The sequence below is a fragment of the Bubalus kerabau genome, chromosome 17, assembly GCF_029407905.1.
Source record: "Bubalus kerabau isolate K-KA32 ecotype Philippines breed swamp buffalo chromosome 17, PCC_UOA_SB_1v2, whole genome shotgun sequence".
NCBI classification, from domain to species: Eukaryota; Metazoa; Chordata; class Mammalia; order Artiodactyla; family Bovidae; genus Bubalus; species Bubalus kerabau.
This window is the reverse complement of record NC_073640.1, coordinates 58,191,822-58,215,378: the sequence shown is the minus strand read 5'-3', so window position 1 is coordinate 58,215,378 and position 23,557 is coordinate 58,191,822. Positions and strand designations below refer to the sequence as shown.

General features: G+C 44.4%; 1 protein-coding gene across 3 annotated transcripts; it reads left to right on the top strand.

The window, feature by feature from the left end:
* The first annotated feature begins 5,458 nt into the window (after positions 1-5,458).
* LOC129631906 (binder of sperm protein homolog 2-like) lies at positions 5,459-21,213 on the top strand. Of its 3 annotated transcripts, none has more exons than XM_055553200.1 (6): positions 5,459-5,603; positions 7,537-7,704; positions 16,651-16,683; positions 18,311-18,393; positions 18,853-19,000; positions 21,105-21,213. In XM_055553200.1, the coding sequence occupies exons 2-6, from the start codon at positions 7,652-7,654 to the stop codon at positions 21,109-21,111; spliced, it is 324 nt and encodes a 107-aa protein (XP_055409175.1). In that variant the 5' UTR covers positions 5,459-5,603; positions 7,537-7,651; the 3' UTR covers positions 21,112-21,213. The 3 variants fall into 3 exon arrangements, 2 of the variants coding, with proteins under 2 accessions (XP_055409175.1, XP_055409174.1); XM_055553199.1 differs by having other exon boundaries at positions 18,253-18,393; XR_008704226.1 differs by lacking the exon at positions 7,537-7,704 and having other exon boundaries at positions 18,253-18,393.
* The last annotated feature ends 2,344 nt before the right edge of the window (positions 21,214-23,557 follow it).

Sequence of the window (23,557 nt, the reverse complement as noted above, 5' to 3'; positions counted from 1 at the left end):
CAAGCGTCTTTTAATTTCAAGGCTACAATCACCATATGTACCAGATCATATTTTAAAATGTATTCTTACTGTCAGAAAGACAAATATCATATGATGTCACTTACAGGTGGAATATATGCATATATAAAAAATAAGCTTATTTACAGAACAGAAATAGACCCACAGACATAGAGGTTGGGATGAACAGAAACACAGTACTACATAAAAAATAGACAAAACAAGGACCTACTGTATAACACAGGGAACTATACTCAATATTCTGTTACAACCTATAAGGGAAAAGAATCCAAGCCAGATATATATATCTGAAACGGAATATACATGTATTTATATGAACCACTGTGCTACTCACCTGAAACTTACACGACATTGTAAATCAACTATACTGTAATTGAATACAAAACCAACAAACTAGTTAATTAATTAAATACTGTAGATCATGGTTTTTAAAAAAAGAAAGTCTGTTTCCAGACTCTCTGGAAACAGACTTTCTTCTTTGTGGACCCAGAAGGCTCGTGGTTTTTCATGAGGGATAGGTGATCCTCTAAGAGGAATGCTTCTGATTTGTCTTTCTAGTTTGGAATTGTTGGTAGAAAGAATAGTCTTTGAAATGGGTTTAGCTCTCTCAATGGAGATGGGCAGAACCTGCAGTGAGTGAACCCAGGTGTTAGCGATTATTCTTAAGGTGCAAAGAGAGCGTGGTGATTACGCCAGGCACAGGGATCACTTAACTAATTAGAGCTTAGGGAATGGTGGACCCTTAGAGACCTCTGGTGGTGATAATCTAAACAAAGGTTTTTCAGAAATAAAAACAACAGACAGTGCGCTAAAAGACCTATGACATGGAAGATCCAAAGGGCCAAACTTGAGCCCCCATGCTAGGATCAAAGCCATTTACCTAATTTCTCAGCGTGAGTCAGTTCATAGACTCAAAGCCTCTTGAATGAAGGGGAGGCTCAATCATCATGAAGACACACACTGATGCAACTCCATAGGCGTTCACTGTAATCCTCCTTGGAAGACTTCCCCAAAGGGGCAACAGTGGTTAGTGCACAGGAGAAAGTTGCTGTTGTTCAGTCACCTCTTTGCGACCCCATGGACTACAGCACGCCAGGCTCCTCTGTCCTTCATTATCTCCCGAAGTTGGCTCAAACTCACGTCCATTGAGTCAGGGTGATGCCGTCCAGCCATCATATCCTCTGCCGCCCCCTTCTTTTGCCCTCAGTCTTTCCCAGCATCTGGGTCTTTTCCAGTGAGTTGGCTCTTCGCCATCAGGTGGCCAAAGTGTTAGATAATGGGAAATACCTAAACTTTTCAGGAGCTACTGAATACAGGTTTTGAGCGAGGGTTCATTTTCAACTGAATACAAAAACAACAAACTAGTTAATTAAATACTGTAGATCATGGTTTAAAAAAAAAAAAAAAGCCTGGAAACAGCATCTTTGTGGACCCAGAAGGCTCATTGTTATTTTTCATGAGGATTAGGGGATCCTCTGAAAAGAATCTTCCATTAAAAATGGAAGATCCAGTAATTGGAATGGATGATTCTAGGAACACAAGATTGAATCCTGACTTAAGTTCCCCATGCTCTTGGCTCAGTGTGATATCAAGTATCCCCTGTAATGATTTTTCCAGGTACCGGGAGTAATAAGGGCTTTCCTGGTGGCTCAGTTGGTAAAGAGTCGCCTGCAATACAGGAGACCCAGGTTCAATCCCTGGGTTGGGAAGATCCCCTGCAGAAGGGAATGGCAACCCACTCCAGTATTCTTGCCTGGAGAATCCCATGGCCAGAGGAGCCTGGAGGGCTGCAGCTCATGGAATCGCAAACAGCTGAACTTGACTGAGCCACTGACACACTATTTTTCATGTGACTTATTTCACTTAGCATGATGCCTCTGGGTTCATCCATGTTGTCACAAAGGCATGATTTCCTTCTTTTTTAAGGCTGAACATTATTGCATTATATACAACTGAGCACAGCACACAGTTACAGTTATATGTATATAATGATATATCATTTTCTTTATCCATTTATTCATCGATGGAGACAGATTGTTTCTGAATCTTGGCTGTTGCGAATAATGCTGCAATGAACTTGGGGTGAGGTACCGACATCTCTTCAGGGTACTGACTTTATTACCTTTGGCTATATACCCAGAAGTAAGAGTGCCGGAGCATATGGCAGTTCTATTTTTAGTTTTTAAAGAAACCTCCGAACTCTTTTCCACAATGTCTGGAATAGACGTTTTTTCAAAGACTTACAAATGGCCAACAAATATGTGAGAAGGTATTTAACATCACTCATCATCAGGGAAATTCAGATCAATACCACAATTAGGTATCACCTCTCACGGGTGGGAAGGTTATCATCAAAATGCCAAAGGTAAGTATTGGCCACCTCATACGAAGAGCTGACTCATTGGAAAAGACCCTGATGCTGGGAGGGATTGGGGGCAGGAGGATAAGGAGACGACAGAGGATGAGATGACTGGATGGCATCACTGACTCAATGGATGTAAGTCTGAGTGAACTCCGGGAGTTGGTGATGGACAGGGAGGCCTGGGGTGCTGCAATTCATGGGGTTGCAAAGAGTCGGACACGACTGAGCGACTGAACTGAACTGAACTGAACTGAAGTATTGGCCAGAGCGGGGAGGAAAGGGAACCCTCCCATGTTCTCCTCAAGAAATCCACTAGGGGTCAGGCTTGAGCCCATCACCGTTCAAGCTCCGTGTAAATGAGAAAAATTCTACTTCACTGTTGGAGTAAAGCATGATTTTGTGAACTTGGGAGGCCCTTTCCAAGAAGATCATGTAGTATGGAATCAGACAACATGAGACTGGAATTCCCAACCCATATTTTACCAGTGGTTATGCTTCAGACAAATTGTGTGTTGTCAACCTTGATTTCTCCATCCACAAATTGGGTTCATACTATTGCTTACCTTACAGACTTTGATTGGATTATATAATATGGTGACAATTTTTACATAATAATTTTATTATTATTAGCTGTCTTAATAGTTTTTCTAACAGTGTGCATGTGTTAGTCACTCAGTCATGTCCAACTCTTTGCAACCCCATGGACTGTAACCCACCAGGCTCCTCTGTTCATGGGATTCTCCAGGCAAGAATACTGGAGTGAGTTGCCATTCTCTTCTCCAGAGGATCTTCCTGGCCCAGGGATCGAACCCACATCTCCTGCAGATTTTCCTAGAAGTAGCAAAGATTAAAGAAAACAATTATTGGGCACTTATTCTGTGCCAGGGAATTGTTTTAATTGCATTACACAGAAGAACCCTTATAATACAGCAATCGTATAAATTAGGTGCTATTGTTTTTTTAATATTTATTTTATTTCATTTATTTATTCGGCTGTGCCCAGTCTTAGTTGCAAAACATAGAACCTTCGATGCAGCATGTGGGATGTAACTCCCCGATCAGGGGTTGCACCCAGGCCCCCTGCACTGAGAGTGCAGAGTCTTAGCCACTGGGCCACTAGGGAAGTCCTTAGGTGCTATTGTTATTCCATCTTGTATGTCAGCAAAGTGAGGCATAAAGCAGTCTAGGTTCAGATGGAGGAGCCAGGAGCTGAATCCAGGCAATCTGACAACAGGAACAGAGTTCTCAATATTAATCATTACTTCAGTTCAGTTCAGTTGCTTAGGCATGTTTCTTTCACTCTTTGCGACCCCATGGACTTTGGCACTCCAGGCTTCCCTGTCCATCACCAACTCCCGGAGTTTACTCAGATTCATGTCCATTGAGTCAGTGATGCCATCCAACCATCTCCTCCTCTGTCATCCCCTTCTCCTCCTGCCTTCAATCTTTCTCAGCATCAGGGTCTTTTCCAATGAGTCAGTTCTTCGCATCAGGTGGCCAAAGTATCAGAGCTTCAGCTTCAGTGTCAGTCCTTCCAATAATCATTGAGGACTTAATGACGATTTTGCTCAGGGGCACGCGTTGGTCTGCTTGTTGCACGTTAGCTTATAAATCTCTCCCACCAAGCCTTTGAGGGGGGCCCACAAATTCTCCATTTGGAGAATCCCCTGATGATCCAGTGGTTAGGATGTCATACTGCCACTGTATGGGGAGACAGGTTTGATTCCTGATCAGGGAATTAAGATCCCACAAGCCAAAAAACAAACAAGCAAAAAAACCCCAAAGTCTAAAACAATGGCTGTTGAGCACGTATTATTATTTATCTCAGGCTGTTTCATTCTACTGGAGATAAAGTATTGATCAGGAGAAAGACTGCCTCTTGAGTCCACACTGGTGGAGGAGAGAGATAGCAAGCATTAAGCACACAGTCCTAGATAAGGATATCTGGGCATGAATGTGGAGAATCAGGCCAGGTGGAGATAAGCCCTGTGCAAACCACTAACTCAGGCTAAGAGAGAAGGAGAGAGCGAGCTATGGGAACCAGAACTTTAGACAGAAAGACTAAGGAGGTTTTAAAAAAAAATAAGGAGATACAGTTGATTTGCAGTATTGTGCCAGTCTCAGCTGAGCAGTGACTCAGTTTGACACATATATACATTATTTTTCAAAGCATTTTTTTCCATTATGGTGTATCCCAAGAGGTTGGATATAGTTCCCTGTGCTCTACAGTAGGGATCTTGTTTATCCATTTCTTTTTTTTTTTTTAACAATTGTGCCACTGTTTTTAAAAGTTATTTTATTTTATTTTATTTTTTAACTTTACAATATTGTATTGGTTTTGCCATATATCGAAATGAATCCGCCACAGGTATACATGTGTTCCCCATCCTCTACCCTCCTCCCTCCTCCCTCCCCATACCATCCCTCTGGGTCGTCCCAGTGCACCAGCCCCAAGCATCCAGTATCGTGCATCGAACCTGGACTGGCGACTCGTTTCATATATGATATTATACATATTTCAATGCCATTCTCCCAAATCATCCCACTCTCTCCCTCTCCCACAGAGTCCAAAAGACTGTTTGTTTAAAAATTTTTTTTTAAATTGCAGTATAGTTGATTTACCCTGTTGTGCTCATTTCAAGTGTACAGCATAGTGATGCAATTTTATACATCTGTGTATATGTATTCTTTTATATACATGTAATATATAAGATAATATATTTTTTCCTTCAGATTCTTTTCCATCACAGGTTATTACAAGACATTGAGTATAATTTCCTGTGCTATACAGTCAGACCATGTTGTTTATGAACTTATATATTATATACAGTAGTGTGTTTCTGCTAGGCCCAAACTCTGAACATATCTCTCCCTCCCCTTTTCCCCTTTGGTAACCATAAGTTTGTTTTCTGGGTCTGTGGGTCTATTTCTGTTTCAGAAATAAGAAGGCTTTTCTGAGCAGCTGGCCTTAAATCATGGAGATCTGAAGAAAGGGAGTGAAGTCTTGCCCAAAGCATTGGAGAAATAGAGTCTCTGAAAGACCGACTGGCAGATATAAAAGATGGTGTGTTTAGGACGTTTGAGGAGTAGCAGCGGGAAGCTTGTTTTGAGCAAGGGTTTGGGAGGTCAGATCAAGCAGGGGTTTTGGCGTTCTTTCTGAAGTCGTGGAAGGTTATCATCCTAGGAGGAACAGGATCCCAGGACTTCGCTGGTGATCCAGTGGGTAAGATGCCACAGTCTCAATGCAGGGGGCCAGGGTTTGATCCTTGGTCAGAGAACTAGATCCCATATGCTGCAACTAAGAGTGTGAATGCAGTAACTAGGACCTGGTACAGTGAAATAAATACTAAAAAAAAATTACGGGAGATAGAGGTAAAAATCAGGGAAACTGGTTAGGTGGCTGTCGTGATTCAGAGGGATAATGATTGTGGCTGGATTACAGACACAGCATTGGCAGAAGTGGGAGGTGGCTGGACTTGAGGTAGATTTCAGGGGTAGCATCTGCAGGACTGGCTGGCAGATTGGCTATACAGAGTGGAAGAGAGGACGCGAGGGTGGCTCCAGCGGGACCCATGCGTCCCGGGGAACCGTTGTGTCGTGTACAGAGATGCAAAGGCAGGATGAGCAGGTTTGGTGGGAACAATGAAAAATACTTTCATGACCCCAATTTTTAAAAAGGATTTATTTGTTTGTTTGGCTATGTGAGATCTTTAAGTTGAGGCATCCAGGATCTAGTTCCCTGATCGGGGATAGAACCCCGGCCACTCCCCTCCCCTGCTTTGGGAGCCCAGAGTCTTCGCCACTGGACCACTAGGGAAGCCCCTGATGACCCCAGGTTTATAGATGAGAAAAACCAGATTAGAACAGGTGAATCCAATTTGCTCAGAGTGTGATTGTGAGAAAGAGGCAGATATTACATTCAAGCCCAGACATTTCTGTCCCCGAACCAAATGCTCACCCACTATCTCTTCCATCAGTGAATTCTCACATCTCTAGTTCTTTCTCTCTCTTTTTGTTTTGCTTGGTTCTGGGCTCATGGCTCGTAGGATCTCAGTTCCCTGGCCACGGACTGAACCACTGGCCCACCAGGGAATTTCCCCTAGTTCCCTCTTGAAATTATCAATTGCATGAGAGCTGCAGATTAACATTAAGTTCTAGTTGTCTACATGAGGGTATGGGTCAACTTTTCCAAGAATCGAGACATCTTTGCTCTTTTACGCTGACTCACAATTCATGCCCATAACCTCAGATTCTCCCACAGTATAAGTGAGGCTGAGACCAACAATCTCACTTTGCAGAGATAAATCAGGGTATTAAGGACTGAATGGTGTTTCCCGTCAAATGCACATGTGTCCCCAAAGAGACACCAGAGATCTCTTTTCTTTGCCATCTCTCTCTCTACCCGCCCACCCTGCCCCATCATATGAGCACAGGGCAAAGACCTTAAATTCAGCAAGAAGGTAGCCTCCACAAGCCAGGAAGAGCCTTCTCCACAAATAGAATTCACCAGCATCTTGGTCATGGACTTCTAGTTTTCAGAACCATGAGCAAATAAAGGCATGATGTTTAAGCCACCCAGTCCATGGTGTTTGGTTACAGCTGCCCCAGCAGAAGTATACACAAGGTTTCAGGATTCACCTATCTTATTTACAATGACTCAACTCTTAAACAACAACAGACACCAGTGAAGGCTGAACACCTGTCCTCATGTGCTGTGCATCTATGAAATACGGATCTTAAACAACCCTTATGAAAGATTGTTGTTACTTAGCTAACGTCCCCAACAAATCAGTGGGAAATTCGGGATTCGAAAGTTAGTGTCCCTCTGACATGAATGTCATATATTTTCTGCTAGTTCTAGAGTTGGTATTGCAAGAATCTAAACTCAGTTCCATGTATCTTTCCATTTTGGCAGAAGATAAAGCTGAACCTCACATCACCGCCTTGCTGTTAGAATCATCGGTAATTTCTCTCTGTTTCCCTGTGGTTAGAGGTATTCATGCAGAGTCTCTAGGATTTCAAGTCCAGCGCTGCCTCTTTAATTTTTTTAAGAGTTACTTATTTCTTTCTGGCGGTGCTGAGTCTTTGTTGCTGGCCCAACTTTTCTCTAGTTGCAGTGCGCGGGCTTCTCACTGAGGCGGCTTCTCTTGTTGCAGAGCACCGGCTTTAGGCATAAGGGCTTTGGTAGCTGTGACTCATGGGCCTAGTTGCTATGCTGCATGTGGAATCTTCCCAGAACGGGGATCAAACCTGTGGCCCCCGAACTGGCAGATGGATCCTCAACCACTGGACCACCAGGGAAGTTCCCCCAGTGCGGCCTCTCGGTACTTTCATGACCTTGGTCAAGTTTTCCTTTCATCCTCACCCCACCCCTCCCAGTACAGCTGGCTAGACACCCACTTTGGTTTTGAAAAATAGTTTATCACAGTTGGGTGAGCGCCTCAGGGCATAATGACTCTTAGGTTGAGCAGGAAAGGAATAATGGGTTCTCTTTAACGTCCACTTCGGCCTGTCCAGAGTGTAGGATGTTCTCGGCCCTGGTCATAGCGTCCCATCCATGACTTTAGGGTGTGGGGTGGGATGGATCCCTAGAACGTGCCTCACCAACTGAGCACATGTTTATTGCCGCCTCCAAAGCCTCATAAATATTCAGGAGTATAACCTCCTGTTATCCTGGGGAGAAGTTAGAATTAAGAGCGTTTTTAAAAATTCACCCAAAAAAGAGAGAGACAAAGTCAAAGATGCACAAGCTATCTTCCCTAATCAATGTCAGGAAGTCAAATATCTACCAGAAGTATGAACCTATTAAATAATAGGTATAGAAAATAATAATTACAATAGGCATAGAAAATAATTGCTGAAGAATTGATGCTTCCAAACTGTGGTGTTGGAGAAGACTCTTCAGAGTCCCTTGGACACCAAGGAGATCAAATTAGTCCATCCTAAAGGAAATCAGTTCTGAATATTCATTGGAAGAACTGATGCTGAAGTTGAAGCTCCAATACTTTGTCCACCTGATGCGAAGAGCTAACTCATTTGAAAAGACCCTGATGCTGGGAAAGATTGAAGGTGGGAGGAGAAGGGGATGACAGAGAATGAGAGGGTTGGATGGCATCACTGGCTCGATGGCCTTGAGTTTGAGTAAGCTCTGGGAGTTGGTGATGGACAGGGAGGCCTGGCATGCTGCAGTCCATGGGGTGGCAAAAAGTTGGATACAACTTAGTGACTGATCAACAATAACAATAGAAAATAATAATTATAATAGGTATAGAAAACTGACCTCACATTCCACTGATTTTCTTGGTAGGTATCCTGAGCAGTAAGGGTAATAGACTATATATTGTGATGGAAAATAATTAACTGGAATTACTCAAAGGAAAAAAAAGTATTCACTGGGCTCTCAAATCAGATGCAGCTACCCCAGATGTTTTAGAGATCTGGCGTGCAAGCTCAGAAAGCAAAAGTAATTTTGCAGAGTCCCTCAACTAGCAAGTGTCTGAGATGAAGTAAGTCCATGGGTAGAGAGTAAGAGTTGAACCTGTGACTCTGGAGAGACCAGGCTTCCTATGAAGGGACCTGAAAGATCACTGTGAACAATGGGATGTGAAAGAGCAAGAAGGATTGGCATCAAGGTGAGTGTGTGCGTGCTCAGTCGCTCCGGTCGCAGTCGACTCTTCGCAACCCCGTGGACTGCAGTCTGCCAGGCTCCTCTGTTCTTGGGATTCTCCAAGCAAGAATACTAGAGTGGGTTGCCATGCCCCCCTCCAGGTGCCTGGGTTGAATCTGTGCCCTTCCATACCTGCACCAGCCACATAACTCTGACAAATGATGTTGCCTCTTGGAGCCTCCATTTCCGCAGATGTCCAACCACGGATCCAATTCCCTTGCCACACAGGGGAGTGAGACTTCTCTCAGCTCGTTTGGGTGAAGCGTTGATACCAGCCATGTTGCTTACTCTTGATTGACAGATGACCTCATTAACTGCAGAGAGGCCAGGCATCTATCAGTTCAGCAAAACAGAGAAATAGAAAAAGCAAAAACCTATGCATCAGACAGGGCTTCCCTGGTGGCTCAGTGATAAAGAATCTGCCTGCCAATGCAGGAGACATGGGTTTGATCCCTAGGTGGGGAAGATCCCCTGGAGAAGGAAATGGCAACCCACTCCAGTATTCTTGCCTGGGAAATCCCATGGACAGAGGAGCCTGGCAGGCTACAGTCCATGGGGCTGCAAAAGAGTTGGACCCAACTTACACAACAACATCAGTGCATCCGACAAGAGAGACTCAGGCTTCTCCATGCCTTTATCAGTCCCCCCACTTCTCTTGTATTCTGTTTTCTCATCTCTTTCTAGAAAGGGCACACCTATGTCTAAGCAGTCCCCCATCTCCGTATGTTTTGCAAATGGGGCAGAAGGGAAATAACGTCTGAAAAGGTCTCGGCACAGACAAGATCTGCAGGATGAGCGTTAAGTGCCTCCCTTCCTGACGTCATGATACTTGGCCTCCAGGACAGTTTCTTCCTCATCTTGGATTGCCTCGGGGAGTCCAGCAAGATACCCGCCTCCTTCAGGGAAGTCACTCTTCCAGTCTCTTCTCTCTCTTATAAAGCACTCTTCCCAGATCCCTCCAGAGATGGCAGGTGGGAGAGGAATTCTAAAGTGGATCAAGATCCATCCTTTCCACATACTGGCTGACCACAAGGCACGATGCCTAGCCTTTCTGAGCCTTACTTATTCAGGAAGCTAAAGATGACTTTGCCTTTCTTACTGGACTTTGTCTCTCTCTGTGTCTCTATTTATTTTTCCCCAAAGTCCAGGCTGAGAAGCTTTGGTTAAATTATTGCAAGAGTTTCTATTAAATCAGGGATAGAAAACAAATACATTTTTCTTTTGGAGATTCTTAATGACATTTCTTATTGGGGTATCGTTGCTTGACAATGTTGTGTTAGTCTTTTTTGTTTTTAATAATCAAGGGAGTAGATGATATGAAATGGATAAGGAAGTGTGAAGCAAGCTTTAAAGTAGTGGTTCTCAAACTTTTTTGAACACTGGACTCACCAGGAGGTGAGTTGTTGCAACACAGGCTGGTCTCAGCCTCGGTGTTTCGGCAGGTCTGCTGCGGGGGCCAAAGGACTTGCATTGCTAACAAGTTTGCAGGTGAAGATGGTGGAGCTGGTCCAGGGACCACACTTCCAGAATGCTGCTAGAGAGCTTTCTGAGATGGTTGTTCCTGGTCTTTCTAGGCAGCCTGGGATTCAGGGCATGGGAGAAAAGGCTGTGGAGTGAGTCTGTGAATAGTCGGAAGAGCAGGAGTGGGAGGAGCAGAAGCTGGAGGGCATAAAGCCAGAAGCGACGCGCGCTACTGGGCAGGCCACCTGCGGCCACTGGGAGTGATGAGAAGCCCGGTGGGATGGCTGTCCCTGGCCCTCTGCCTACATGGGCTGAAATCAGGTGAGAGCGCCGGAAGCGTCAGGAAGGGGAGGGTAGATGAAGAAGGTGAGACCTCGGAGGTGGTGGTTTGGAGTGAGATGGCCAGGAAAGACTCTAGCCAATGTTCCTAGCATCTTTTAAATAGAGTCTAATGGTTAGTGCTGAATCCAAGATTTCGAGTGTCCTGGGTTCAAATCCTAGCTCTTCCTCTTGCTGGTTGGGTAATCATCAGTAGGTCACTTTGCCTCTCTTTAAGCCTCAAGCTTCTCATCTGTATAATGGTTATAATACTTTAGGAAGGAGGAAGCCTGGACATCCTGTTGAATGGAACAGCACAGATGAACCTGGGGGACGTAATGCCAAGTGGAATAAGCTAGTCACAAAAGGACAAATACAGCGTGTTTCTACTTAGGTGAAGTATCTAAAATAGTCACACTAGTAGAATTGGTGGGAGCCAAGGGCTGGGGAGAAGGGCCAATGGGGAGTTTGCTTAATGGGTGAGAGATTTCCATAATGTAAGATGAATAAGTTCCAGAGGTCTGCTGGAAAACATGATGTCTATAGCCAGCAGTTATTGGCTTGTGCACTCAAAAGTTTGTAAAGAAGGTAGATCTCATGTGAAGGGTTCTTACTACAATGAAAGGGAGAGAAGGAAGGAAAGAAAAAGGAGAGAAAGAAGGAAGAAAGGGGAGAGAAAGAAGGAAGGAAGGAAGAATGAATGAAGCTTATTATGTATTGCTTTAGAAAGTTTACCAAGATCTTTTGTTAAGAGAGTAAGCTTCAAATAAACAGTATATAAGCCAAGTCCTCCTTTGTCTAAAAAGGGAGTAAAATGTTATTAATAAATATGTTGAATATTTATGAACTATCTCTGTAGGTTTCACAGGAATTACAACATGGTTATCTGTGGGGAGGCTGGAGTTGGGGGTGGCTGAAAAGACTTACATGATTTCCCTTTCATAACCCATTGGAAGTTTGAACTCAGTGTATTCCCTCTCCAGAAAACAAATTCATTAGAGGGCAAATGATCTTTATCTCTTATCATTGTTGTAAGGATTATATAGAAAAGGTAGGTAAAACTGTCGGAACAGTCAATGACCTGCATCTAACCCAAGCCCACCAGGAACACAGGGGTGCTGAACAAACTGGTTTCTCACTCACTGGAACCAGGAAGACCACACGGCCTAGGGTATACCATGGGCAGTCTCAGGAAGAGGGCGTTAGGATCTATTCTAGGGTTTGGGCTCTGGGTGGGAGACTGTAGCGGGAGAGGCTTAGGTTAAGGAAGCCGGATCTCACCCGAGATTGGATGTGATCAGAAAGTGGAGGCAATGCTGTGCTTGGGTATCTCGGTTAATCTTCTCTGGAGTGAAGACAGAACAGTGTGAGAAAGGTGTAATTGACAAAGAGGCAGCGGTCACTGTTTTTGGACAGAGGGAGGAGGTGTCTGGCAGTCTGTGACACGTGAGCGTGCATGTCTGTGCTTCCACACAATGCTGAACAGCTCTTGCTTTATCTCATTTTCTCATGATCTCAGAGTACACCTGAGTGATTGAGGCCTGACTGGAGAAGGACAGGGCTAGCGAGCCCCGAGTGCCCAGTCAGCCTTCAGATATCAGGGGGCCGGGGTAGGGGGAGAGGGCTGCCTTTAGCTTCCTCTTTCTCAGAACACACTGGGCATACTGGAATTCCTCAGTCGATTGGTGGTGGCATTTATTCTCATCAACAGCTGGAGCAAGAGAAGGAGGAAGAGAGGGGAGGGAAGGGGAGAGAAGAAGGAAAGGGGAGGAGGAGGGGATCTGATGATGAAAATGGTAATGTCTGCCCAGGCATACAATGTGATAAGGGCATAAAGCACAACCACAGAAGATCCATAAGGATTTAGTCTTGTTCATCAGTACTAGCAGATGAAACAGTAAAGGATCATCTCCAGGTTCGTAAAACAAATAACTTAGTTCCTGAAATCAGACAGAGCTGGGCAAGAGTTCAGGCTGCGTGCATTTTGTTTTTTTTTTTTTGACTGTGTGGGAAAGGTTTAAGTGAAAGTCTCTTTCTGCTCTTTCATCTGTAAAATGAGGAGAAGGCTATGAAGATTAAAAACTGTAGAGATAAGAGAGTGTAAAGGTTAACTGCCGTGGCTGAGCAAAGCAGAAAACTCACCCAGCTACTGTTAGCGTTTATAATGAAATTTAAGTACCCATAGAAAGAAAAGAAAGTGTAGTCACTCAGTCATGTCCGACTCTTTGCAACCCCATGGACTGTAGCCAGGCTCCTCTGTCCATGGAATTCTCCAGGCAAGAATACTGGAGTGGGTTGCCCTGCCCTCCTCCGGAGAACCCAGGGATGGAAACTGGGTCTCCCGCATTGCAGGTAAATTCTTTACCATCTGAGCCACAGGGAAAGTACCCATGGTTTTATCCTAAAATGACCCTCATCTGCCCAGAGTAGAGCTTCAGCTTTGGGGCGGCACTACCTGGAAAGGTTCAGAATTGGAAACAGCAACCCCCCAGAGGCAGGAGTATTTCAGAGGCTCATTTTCTGCAGCCAGAGTACCTGAACTGCTTCTTAGTTCTCTGGCTTTTTTTTTTTTTTTTTAATTGGAGGCTAATTACTTTACAATATTGTGGTGGTTTTTGCCATACATTCACATGAATCAGCCATGGGTGTACATGTGTTCCCCATCCTGACCCTTCCTCCCACCTCCCTCCCCATCCCATCCCTCAGGATCATCCCAGTGCACCAGCCCTGAGCACCCTGCCTCATGCATCGAACCTGGACTAGCGATCTACTTCACAAGTTCTCTGGCTTTTGAACAATGATTTCCCCACCCCCCACCTCTCTAAGCCTCCATTGTAGTATCTACAAAACAGAGATCCTCATTAATACTCTGCAATCTGTAAATATTACTATCATGGTATGTGCGAGGGGTGGAAAAGAATTTCCAGACATGAGGCACAATGAGAGGAGAATAGAGTTTATTATAGTGGGAGATGCTGGTAGGCTAGTGGCCAATTTTTATAGCCTCAAGACAGAAAATTCCAACAGTGGCGGATTCATTTCAATATTTGGCAAAACCAATACAATATTGTAAAGTTTAAAAAAAAAAAAAAATAGACCAGTCTGGCCAATTCCAGATTTCAAACTAAAAAAAAAAAAAGAAAAGAAAATTCCAACAGGAGGGGTGGCATTGAGTGAGTGGTTAGGATGCTACAAGGTGGGTACTTTACCTAATATGGGGTCAAGGAGCTGGTCAGTTTAGGTAAGCAGGCTCATGGCAACAGTTGCTATGGGGCTTGGTTAATTCTGGAAATTTTTGTCCTGTGACCTTGGTATAAGGCTCCACACCTGTGACCCTAGTACAGGGCTCCACAATAACACGTAATAATACCAATCTGACAGTAATGTTGTAAGCATGATTTCTGTGAGATAATTAGCAGAAGATGTTAAGTGCAGGAAACCACCCAGAACAATCATTTATTTAATCACGACTTGAAAAACGTTGACAACTTCTCAGCTACTTTCTGAAAAGCAGGGCTGCTACTGGCTAACACAGATGACATACTCACCATGCCGTAGCTCCTGAGGTGTCGAGTCTCACACAGACCTATGAGTTAGCATCACCATATCAAAGATGAGGAGAGTGAAGTGTATCGGTTAAGTCACTTGCACAGGTAGGTGACAATTCCAAGATAATATCAATATTGTGTCCAGAACGCAGTCTCCATAGCAGGACTTCCTGGGTTGGAACCTTGTTCCCACCAGTCAGTGGTCATATAACTTCCAATAGTTTCCCGTTGCCTATGTTATCTCCTCCGTAAAACTTTGGTGGGGCGGGGAGGAGAAGAGTGTTCTAAATTATAATCTCTCCTTCATAGAGTTGTTGTGAAGAGCAACTGAGGACAATGGCTGGAACATAGGAATGGCCAATTAAATATAAGCTAATGTTGTTGGTTAACAGGTCTGTGTATCTCCTTTCTAGTCTTTAATTGCGTCCAATCTGACTTTAGGGCTTCCCTGGTAGCTCAGCTGGTAAAGAATCCATCTGCAATGCGGGAGACCCTGGTTTGACTCCTGGGTTGGGAAGATCCCCTGGAGAAGGGATAGGCTACCCGCTCCAGTATTCTTGGGCTTCCCTGGTGGTTCAGCTGGTAAAGAATCCACCTGCAATGCAGGAGGCCTGGGCTCGATCCCTGGGTTGGGAAGATCCCCTGGAGAAGGGAACAGCTACCACTCCAGTATTCTGGCCTGGAGAATTCCATGGACTGTATGGTCCATGGGGTTGCAAAGAGTCGGGCATGACTGAGTGACTTTCACTTTCAACCTGACTTTTATGACAGTGGAAGTGCTGCTGAGACACTTCCTGAAACAGGTTCAGGGATGATAAAAAGCAAAATGACGTGAGACACAAAACGAAATGAAATCAAACAAAATCACCAAGGCTGCACAACTGAAGCGACTTAGCAGCAGCAGCAGCTATAAATATTCAGCCTCTAGCACTGAACAAACAAACAGGTTGTTTTCCTGAAATGTTGGCATGTGAGCAAAAGCTAGATGTTCCATCCAACTTTCAGACCTGTGGAATTTCAACCAATGGGTAAAGGTGAGTGACCTTGGATAGGGTGGATTTCGCTGGGCTGGAAGTAGCACGAGTTGGAATCAAGATTGCCAAGGAGAAATATCAATAACCTCAGATATGCAGATGACACCACCCTTATGGCAGAAAGTGAAGAGGAACTAAAGAGCCTCTTGATGAAGGTGAGAGTGGAGAGTGAAAAAGTTGGCTTAAAGCTCAACATTCATAAAATGAAGATCATGGCATCTGGTCCCATCACTTCATGGGAAGTAGATGGGGAAATAGTGGAAACGGTGTCAGACTTTATTTTTTGGGGCTCCAAAATCACTGCAGATGGTGACTGCAGCCATGAAATTAAAAGACGCTTACTCCTTGGAAGGAAAGTTATGACCAACCTAGATAGCATATTCAAAAGCAGAGACATTACTTTGCCAACAAAGGTCCATCTAGTCAAGGCTATGGTTTTTCCAGTGGTCGTGTATGGATGTTAGAGTTGGACTGTGAAGAAAGCTGAGCGCCAAAGAATTGTTGCTTTTGAACTATGGTGTTGGAGAAGACTCTTGAGAGTCCCTTGGTCTGCAGGGAGATCCAACCAGTCCATTCTGAAGGAGATCAGCCCTGGGATTTCTTTGGAAGGACTGATGCTAAAGCTGAAACTCCAGTACCTTGGCCACCTCATGCGAAGAGTTGACTCATTGGAAAAGACTCTGATGTTGGGAGGGATTGGGGGCAGGAGGAGAAGGGGACGACAGAGGATGAGATGGCTGGATGGCATCACTGACTCGATGGACGTGAGTCTCAGTGAACTCCGGGAGTTGGTGATGGACAGGGAGGCCTGGCGTACTGCGATTCATTGGGTTGCCAAGAGTTGGACACGACTGAGTGACTGAATTGAACTGAACACAAAGAAAGACCTGAGGAATAGTGAGTGCTCATACCTGAATTAATGGACTGTCTTGGGTGAACATAAACCCCCTGTCCAAATTAGAAGTGACCATAAAGTGAAAGTGAAAGTGAAGTTGTGTCCGACTCTTTGCGACCCCATGGACTGTAGCCCACCAGGCTCCTCAGTCCATGGAATTTTCCAGGCAAGAGTGCTGGAGTGGATTGCCATTTCCTTCAAGTCATCCAAAATGTGACAGCTTTTCTGTAACAGGAGAGCAGTCGGCTGCATCAACTTTGAGGTACCTGTAATTGCCATTTGTCTGGGAATAGAGTATTTTAGGAGGTGGTCTAAATTTTGACTTTTTTTTTTTTTTTCTCTTTCAGACTTGATTTTCCGTATCCCTCGTCCATTCTCAGGTAAGGAGATATCTTTTTTTCATTTGTTAGCATCTCAAATGCAGGCCCTATCTCACCCCACCTGTGAAACAATGTTACGTTCTGAAAGTTCCTTGCACTTACTTCCCTGTTGTTCTATTCTTTCATTCACTATTCTTTTTTCATTCTTTCTTTCTTTAGGTAGCTAATTATTTTGGGCTACACTGCCCATGGCATGTGGGATCTTAGTTCCCTGTAGGGGGATTGAACCCATGCCCCCCTGCCATGGAAACACTGAGTCTTAACCACTGGAAACCCAGGGAAATTCCTCATTCACTGTTCTTCTGGCATAAAAGGCCCTCCCTGATCATGGTAGCCAAACCATATATTTCAAGACCCAGTTAAGTCAGCCCTCCAAGATCCTCTCCCATGCTCCTCTGGAAAAGTACTCTCGTCTCCACTGAAATTAACATCAGCATTTGTAGGTTAAGTTTCTTCTCTGGACCAGTTCTGACCTGTCAGTTGATAGCATGGGTCTATCATTGAACAATATATATGTGGTCACATCTGACAAACGAGAGAGACACTGAATGAGTCACTCCATGTTAAATAAATACGAGAACTTTAAAGAAGTATAAGGGCGCTTTTAAGGAAGTTCTGTACAAGTGGATCGGGCATAGACTGGATGTTCAAGGGAGTTCCTTGGAGATTTACATTTAGGATGAACATCAGGGGAGGGTAAATAGGAAGAGGGTGTGTGATGTTCTTGCTAATCAGAGATCACACCTATAAATCCCCAAGACAAGAAAGATGGTGGTACACTTGGGAGACCTTACAAAGCTTGAGCAGAAAGAGCCCAAGGAAGGGTGGTCCAAAGTGGCTGGAAGTGCAGTTAGGAACCAGGTCAAGTAGGATATCATAAGCCACTTCAATGCTATTTCTTATCCTAAGAGTAATGGAGCGACTTCATGGCTAAGACTCCATGCTCCCAGGGCATGGGGCCCAGGTTTGATCCCTAGTCGGGGAACTAGTTCCCACATGCTGTGACTAAGAGCTCACATGCTGCAGTGAAGACCCAGTGAAGCCAAATAAATAAACAGGTTTTTTTTTTTTTTAAGAGTAATGGAATATGAAGAGAGGTGTGGCAGAGTCAGGTTAGTATTCAAGAATGAAGATATTTGCTGCAATGTGAAGAAGAGATGGGCCAAATCAGTTAGAAGCATCTAGAAATAAGTCACTGAGTAGTCAAAACAAGTGGTCAGCTTTGAGAGATACCTAGGGACAAACTGTGACAGGCTACGAGGCTTCTTTTACTAGGAGAGAGAGAGAAAAAGGATGCTAAGAAAGACTCTAGAATTGCATCTTGGGTCTGGTGCACAGTGGGTAGAGGACTTCCATGAAAAGGAAGCCAGGGACTCCAGTCTGCTTCCAGGTCCAGGATGAAATAGGCTTCCTTTGATACTCACTTGGCTGTTTTTGTGCCAGACCCAGAGAAGGCAGGGAGGGAGACGAGCCACACGTGAATGTGGGGGAGGTAGGTGCCATCGAGTGTGACAGACGAAGTCAGAAAGTCAATTCCCTTTGTCAGCTTGCTTGTTTTCTCTTTTCCAGTGTTTAGTAACTATTCCTGTATCTTTCCATTTGTGTATGATGACATCATCTACTACAGCTGCATCTCCGTCCGCAGTGACTATGCCTGGTGCTCTATCGACGAGATGTTCCAAGGTAGATGGCGGTACTGCACCGCGAAAGGTGAGTGTCCCCAGGATGCGTGTAGATGACTAGGATCCAAGAAGCAGCTGGCTACATGGTTTTTGCTGTCAGATAAACCTGCATCCAAATCCTGACTCTTTACAGGGTTGCTGTTGTTGTTGTCTCTAAGTCATGTCTGATTCTTTGTGACCCCATGGACTGTAGCCCACCAGGTTCCTCTGTCCGTGGGATTTCCCAGGCAAAAAGACTAGAGTGGGTTGCCATTTCTGTCTCCAGGGGATCTTCCCAGCCTAGGGACTGAACCTGTGTCTCCTGCATCTTTTGCATTGACAGGCGGACTCTTTATCATTGAGCCAGCCCAGAAGCCCTTGATGTGGTTTAACCACCTCGAAAACAGTTCTGTGTGGTAGAGAAAGCACGTGTCGTGAGCGCAGCGATGGTTAAGGCTAAGACTTTTTACATTCATGTTTCTCCTTCTGCTCCACCCTTTCTTTGCAGATCCCCCAAGCTGCACCTTCCCTTTCTTGTACAGAAATAAATACTTTTCTAAGTGCACCAAGGAAGGCTATGTTTTGAGTCGGAGTTGGTGTTCATTGACAAGAGATTATAACAAAGACGGAAAATGGAAACAGTGCTCCCCTTACCAGTAAGTTGGTTGCGGAAGGATGGAGTGGGGGATCTTATAGATATCTTAAAGGGGATCCTCTGGGTTAACAGAAAGGGAAGCTTGGGGTCAAGATTTTCTTGTGATGGCTTAGATCAGGGGTCAGCAAACATTCCCTGTCAAGAACCTACTAGTCAGTAATTTAGGCTGTACAAGCCATACTCAGTTCTGCCGTGGAGCACAAAAACGGCCACAGGTAATAAAAATAATAATAAATATGAGTGTGTTTCCATAAGATTTTATTTATAGGCTTTAAATTTGAGTCTCAAAAAAATTAAAAATAAACTATAAACAAGAAGGGACTTTCCTGGCAGTCCAGCAGTTAAGACTCTGAGATTCCACTACAGGATGTGTGGGTTCGATCCCTGGTCAGGGAAATAAGATCCTGTGTGCCCCAAGGCATGGCCAGAAAATAAATACATAAATGAATCTCATATAATTTTCAGGAGTCACAAAATAGTAGTTACCTTGTGATTTTTGTTTTTCTTTCAACCTTTTAAAAAATATCTATATTATCTCTGCTTCTCTATTATATTGCCATTTCCTTCATTGGAAGTACAGCCATTGTTGTCAACCATTCAAAAATGAGAAAATTGTTAGTTCACGAGCCATCCAGAAACAGATGGTGGGTTGGATTTGCCTGCCGGCTCTGGTTTGCTGCCCCTGGCTTGGATGATTTGTCTGTGATCTCATTCAAACGAAGAATTGAAACTTTGAAACTTTTCAAGTTTGCATTGAAAAGAAGATAGGAGAAGGAGAAGTGTGGTCAACAGACAGGAGAGCTTACCCATTTCTGGGCTTTCCAGGTGGCTCCACGGTAAAGAATCTGCCTGCAGTGCTGGAGACGCAGGAGACACGGGTTCGAACCCTGGGTCGGGAAGATCCACTGAAAGGGGGAATGTCAGCCCTCTCCAGTATTCTTGCCTGGACACCCCCATGGACAGAGGGCTACAGTCCATGGGGTCACAAAGAGTCTGACAGGACTGAGCACACACACACACCACACCAAACAGCCGTTAATTTGGAAATGCCTTTGGGGTCATTGTCAACAATACCAGTAACAGGAAGACAAAGAGCCTGGGCATTCCCCATTCACATTGAAATTCTAGTAAAGGATGGGGCTGAACTTTCTTGTCAGGCTTCCAGAAAAGTCGAAGCCCCATTGGAACCCAGGCATAGAAACTATACTATTTTACATGTGCAAGAGGTCCCACTTCCTCCCCCAGCTGATTTGGATTGATTCTTGAACCTTCCCTGGAGCTCGGTCAATAGTTGTTAATTCCTGGGTTGATCTGCAGGCTTGCTTCTTGGTCAGATGCCAGGAAGTTTCCGTGGTTTCTAAACTTGGCCTTCAATTGGATGTTACCTCATCTGCGAGCTCTTCATTACCTTATAAAAGGGTATCAGTGGTGCTTGGCTATAGCTCTCCAATTCCATCATTTTAACAACTTCCTTAATGTTGAAAATTATCAAGTTAGGAAATTTGTTCAAATAATGGAATACACACATGTATGCCTAGTCACTTCAGTTGTGTCCAATGCTTTGCCACCCTATGGACCGTAACCCGCCAGGCTTCTCTGTCCATGGGATTGCCAAGGCAAGAATATTGGAGTGGGTGGTCATTCCCTTCTCTAGGGGATCTTCCAGACCTAGGGATCGAACCTGGGTCTCCTGCACTGCAGGCAGATTCTTTACTGCTGAACCACCAGGAAACATAATTTATGCAAAGGAGCAATTTAGGATGATCAATAATGGCATATTGAATTTGAGAGTGAGAAAGAAATACACCTTCCCTTTGTTGTTTAGTTGCTAAGCCGTTTCTCTTTTTCGACCCCAAGGACTGTAGCCCGCCAGGCTCCTCTGTCATGGGATTTTCCAGACAGGGGATCTTCCCGACCCAGGGATTGAACCCACATCGCCTGCATTGGTAGGGGGATTCTTTACCGCTGAGCCGTCCTGTTCTACTTATTCATGCTATGTAGATCTTAGAGATAGACCAGATCTCCCATCAGGGAGAAGCAAGGATTATCCTATCTTGGAGGTGATAGACTGAGATACTGATGGTAATCTCTTTTTTCCTCCACAGTCTATAAGTCTTGGTGTTCTCAAAGAGGCAGAAGTTACAGGATTCTTCAGCTGCCTCTGAAAATACATCCTTTCCCTGGTCATTCTGACCAATAAAGATTTCCTCTGTCTTCCGTGTGAATGACTCCTTTTCTCCAAAAAAGATACAACCCAAGCTCAGTGGTGGCCACTGCAATGCTGGCTGGGGTGGGGGTGGGAGACCAGTAGTGTATTTATGGAGAAGAACTTGCATTCAAATAAAAATCCCGATGGATTGCTAACAGCATAATCTTTGGCAAGTTAACTAAATTCTTAGAGAAACTCACTTCCCCTTACACAATTTTAAAATTATGGTATGCACTTTTAGCTGTTTGAGATAAAATTTATGATATACAATTAACCATTTTAAAGTGAACAATTCGGTGGCATTTAGTACAGTTACAATGCTATGCAACCATCATCTCTGTCTAGTTCCTAAACATTTTCACTATCCCGAGAGGAGACCTTGTACCCATGAGGAGTCATTCTCCAATCTCTCCTCCCTCCAGCCCCTGGGAACCATTAACCCTAACCCTCTCCTGGATATTTCATATAATATGTGACCATCAGGGTCTGGCTTCTTTCACTTAGCATAATGTTGTTGAGGCTCACCCCACATTGTCACGTGTGTCAATGTTTCATTTCTTTCCATGGTTGAGAGATATTTTACTGTCTGGATATACCGTGTTTTATTTATCCATGGTTGTTGCTGTTCAGTCCACTAAGTCGTGCCTGACTCTCTGTGATCCCGTGGACTGCAGCACACTGGGCTTCCCTGTCCTTCACTGTCTCCCAGAGTTTGCCCAAACTCATGTCTATTGAGTCAGTGATGCTTCTAACCATCTTATGTAGATTTTATGAAGCACATATGTCATATGTATAGAGCTAGGTGAATTTCCACTAAACACTCCATGTAACTGACAACTATATTTTTAAAAAAACATCATTTCTAGCCCTGCTTCATTCCCTTTTCCAGGCGCTACCCACCCAAATGGCACCAATGGATTTGCCAGTTGAAGCAGGGTTTCCATAAACCTTCAATTTGTTAAAAAAAAAAAAAAAGAGGAGACTTCCCTCTTGATTCAGTGGTTGAGACTCTGCACTTCCACACTGCTGGGGACCAGGTTTCCTTCCCTGGTCAGGGAACTACATCCCACATATGGCAACTAAGACCTAGCACAATCAAATAAAATCTTTTTAAATGGGGAAGAAGCAATGGAAAATAACCTCAATAAACAAGGAAGCAAAGACACAAGACAGGACTAAGGAAACAGGAAACTGTTGAAAGGCTGCAAGATCAAATGTGTTAGTGATAACAGTCAAGGAAAATAAGTTAAATACCCAAATTTTTTTTTAAAAAGAGAATTATTTGAAAAGAACAAAATCACATTATATGGTGCTTCCAGGAAGCACTTCGAAAAGGGGCAGGGTTGGGATGGGGACACAGGATATGGTTGTGCAGGCAGCAGAGAGGATTGTAGGAAAATCTTGTGAGAAAGCAGGGGTCCTTGATCACTAGACGATTCACGGAGTTCATGTGGCTGCTACCCAGCGCTGCTGACCATCTCTGCAAATCTAGTAAAATAGTAACACGATGGCCTTTTGGTTCTCAGAAATCAATACCCCTCTGTGTCTGATGAGGGCTGTATGAATGTCATTAAGGTTAATGAAGTGGAGAGGAAAGGAGCTTAATACTTTGTCCTCTCAGATGCCCCCCAGAACATTCTGTTCAAAGCAGAGATGGACTCCTTCTGAAAGTACCATTAAATGGCCATCACAGGTGCCCGGGGGGCAGAGGATGGCCTACGGCCATTTCTCCCTTCCACCAACTTACTGCCCAGAAGTTTGCTCACCTAGAATTCTCTGGTAGGGCTATCTGCATGTTCTGCAAATTTCCAGGCAAAGCGACTGCCGCACAAAGCTATACCAAAATCTCCGGATTTCTTTCACATGCAGTGTATCGTGTGTTCCTTTTTGTACAGAATATGTGTAGCCAAAGGATTGTATGGAAGACAATAGGCAGTGCTCAGTTGCTCAGTCATGTCTGGCTCTTTGCGACCCCACTGACTGTAGCCCGCCAGGCTCCTCTGTCTGTGGGATTTCCCAGGCAAGAATGCTGGAGTGGGTAGCCATTTCCTTCTCCAGGGGATCTTCCAGACCCAGGGATTGAACCCACAGCTCATGCATTTCCTGCATTGCAGGTGGATTCGTTATTGCTGATTCACCTGGGAAGCCTGTACAGAATAGGAGAGGAGTTCTAAATACTGTTTTGAGAACTTCCTGTTCCTAGGAGTCTGTCTTCCCTTCCTGGAATCCTAGACCTCATCCAAGATGGGTAAGATTCTGAGACAGGAAGAGCAGTGTAGCATGGAATCAAAGACCTAAACGTAAGGCCAGATACTATAAAACTTAGAAAAATAGGCAGAACACTCTCTG

Excerpts from the sequence above, each read along its gene's own strand:
- LOC129631906 (XM_055553199.1), top strand. The coding sequence starts at position 7,578 with ATGGGCCTAGTTGCTATGCTGCATGTGGAATCTTCCCAGAACGGGGAT. Across the intron at positions 16,684-18,252 it reads TATCCCTCGTCCATTCTCAG|TGTTTAGTAACTATTCCTGT; the intron begins GTAAGGAGATAT and ends TCTCTTTTCCAG. Across the intron at positions 18,394-18,852 it reads GCGGTACTGCACCGCGAAAG|ATCCCCCAAGCTGCACCTTC; the intron begins GTGAGTGTCCCC and ends CTTTCTTTGCAG.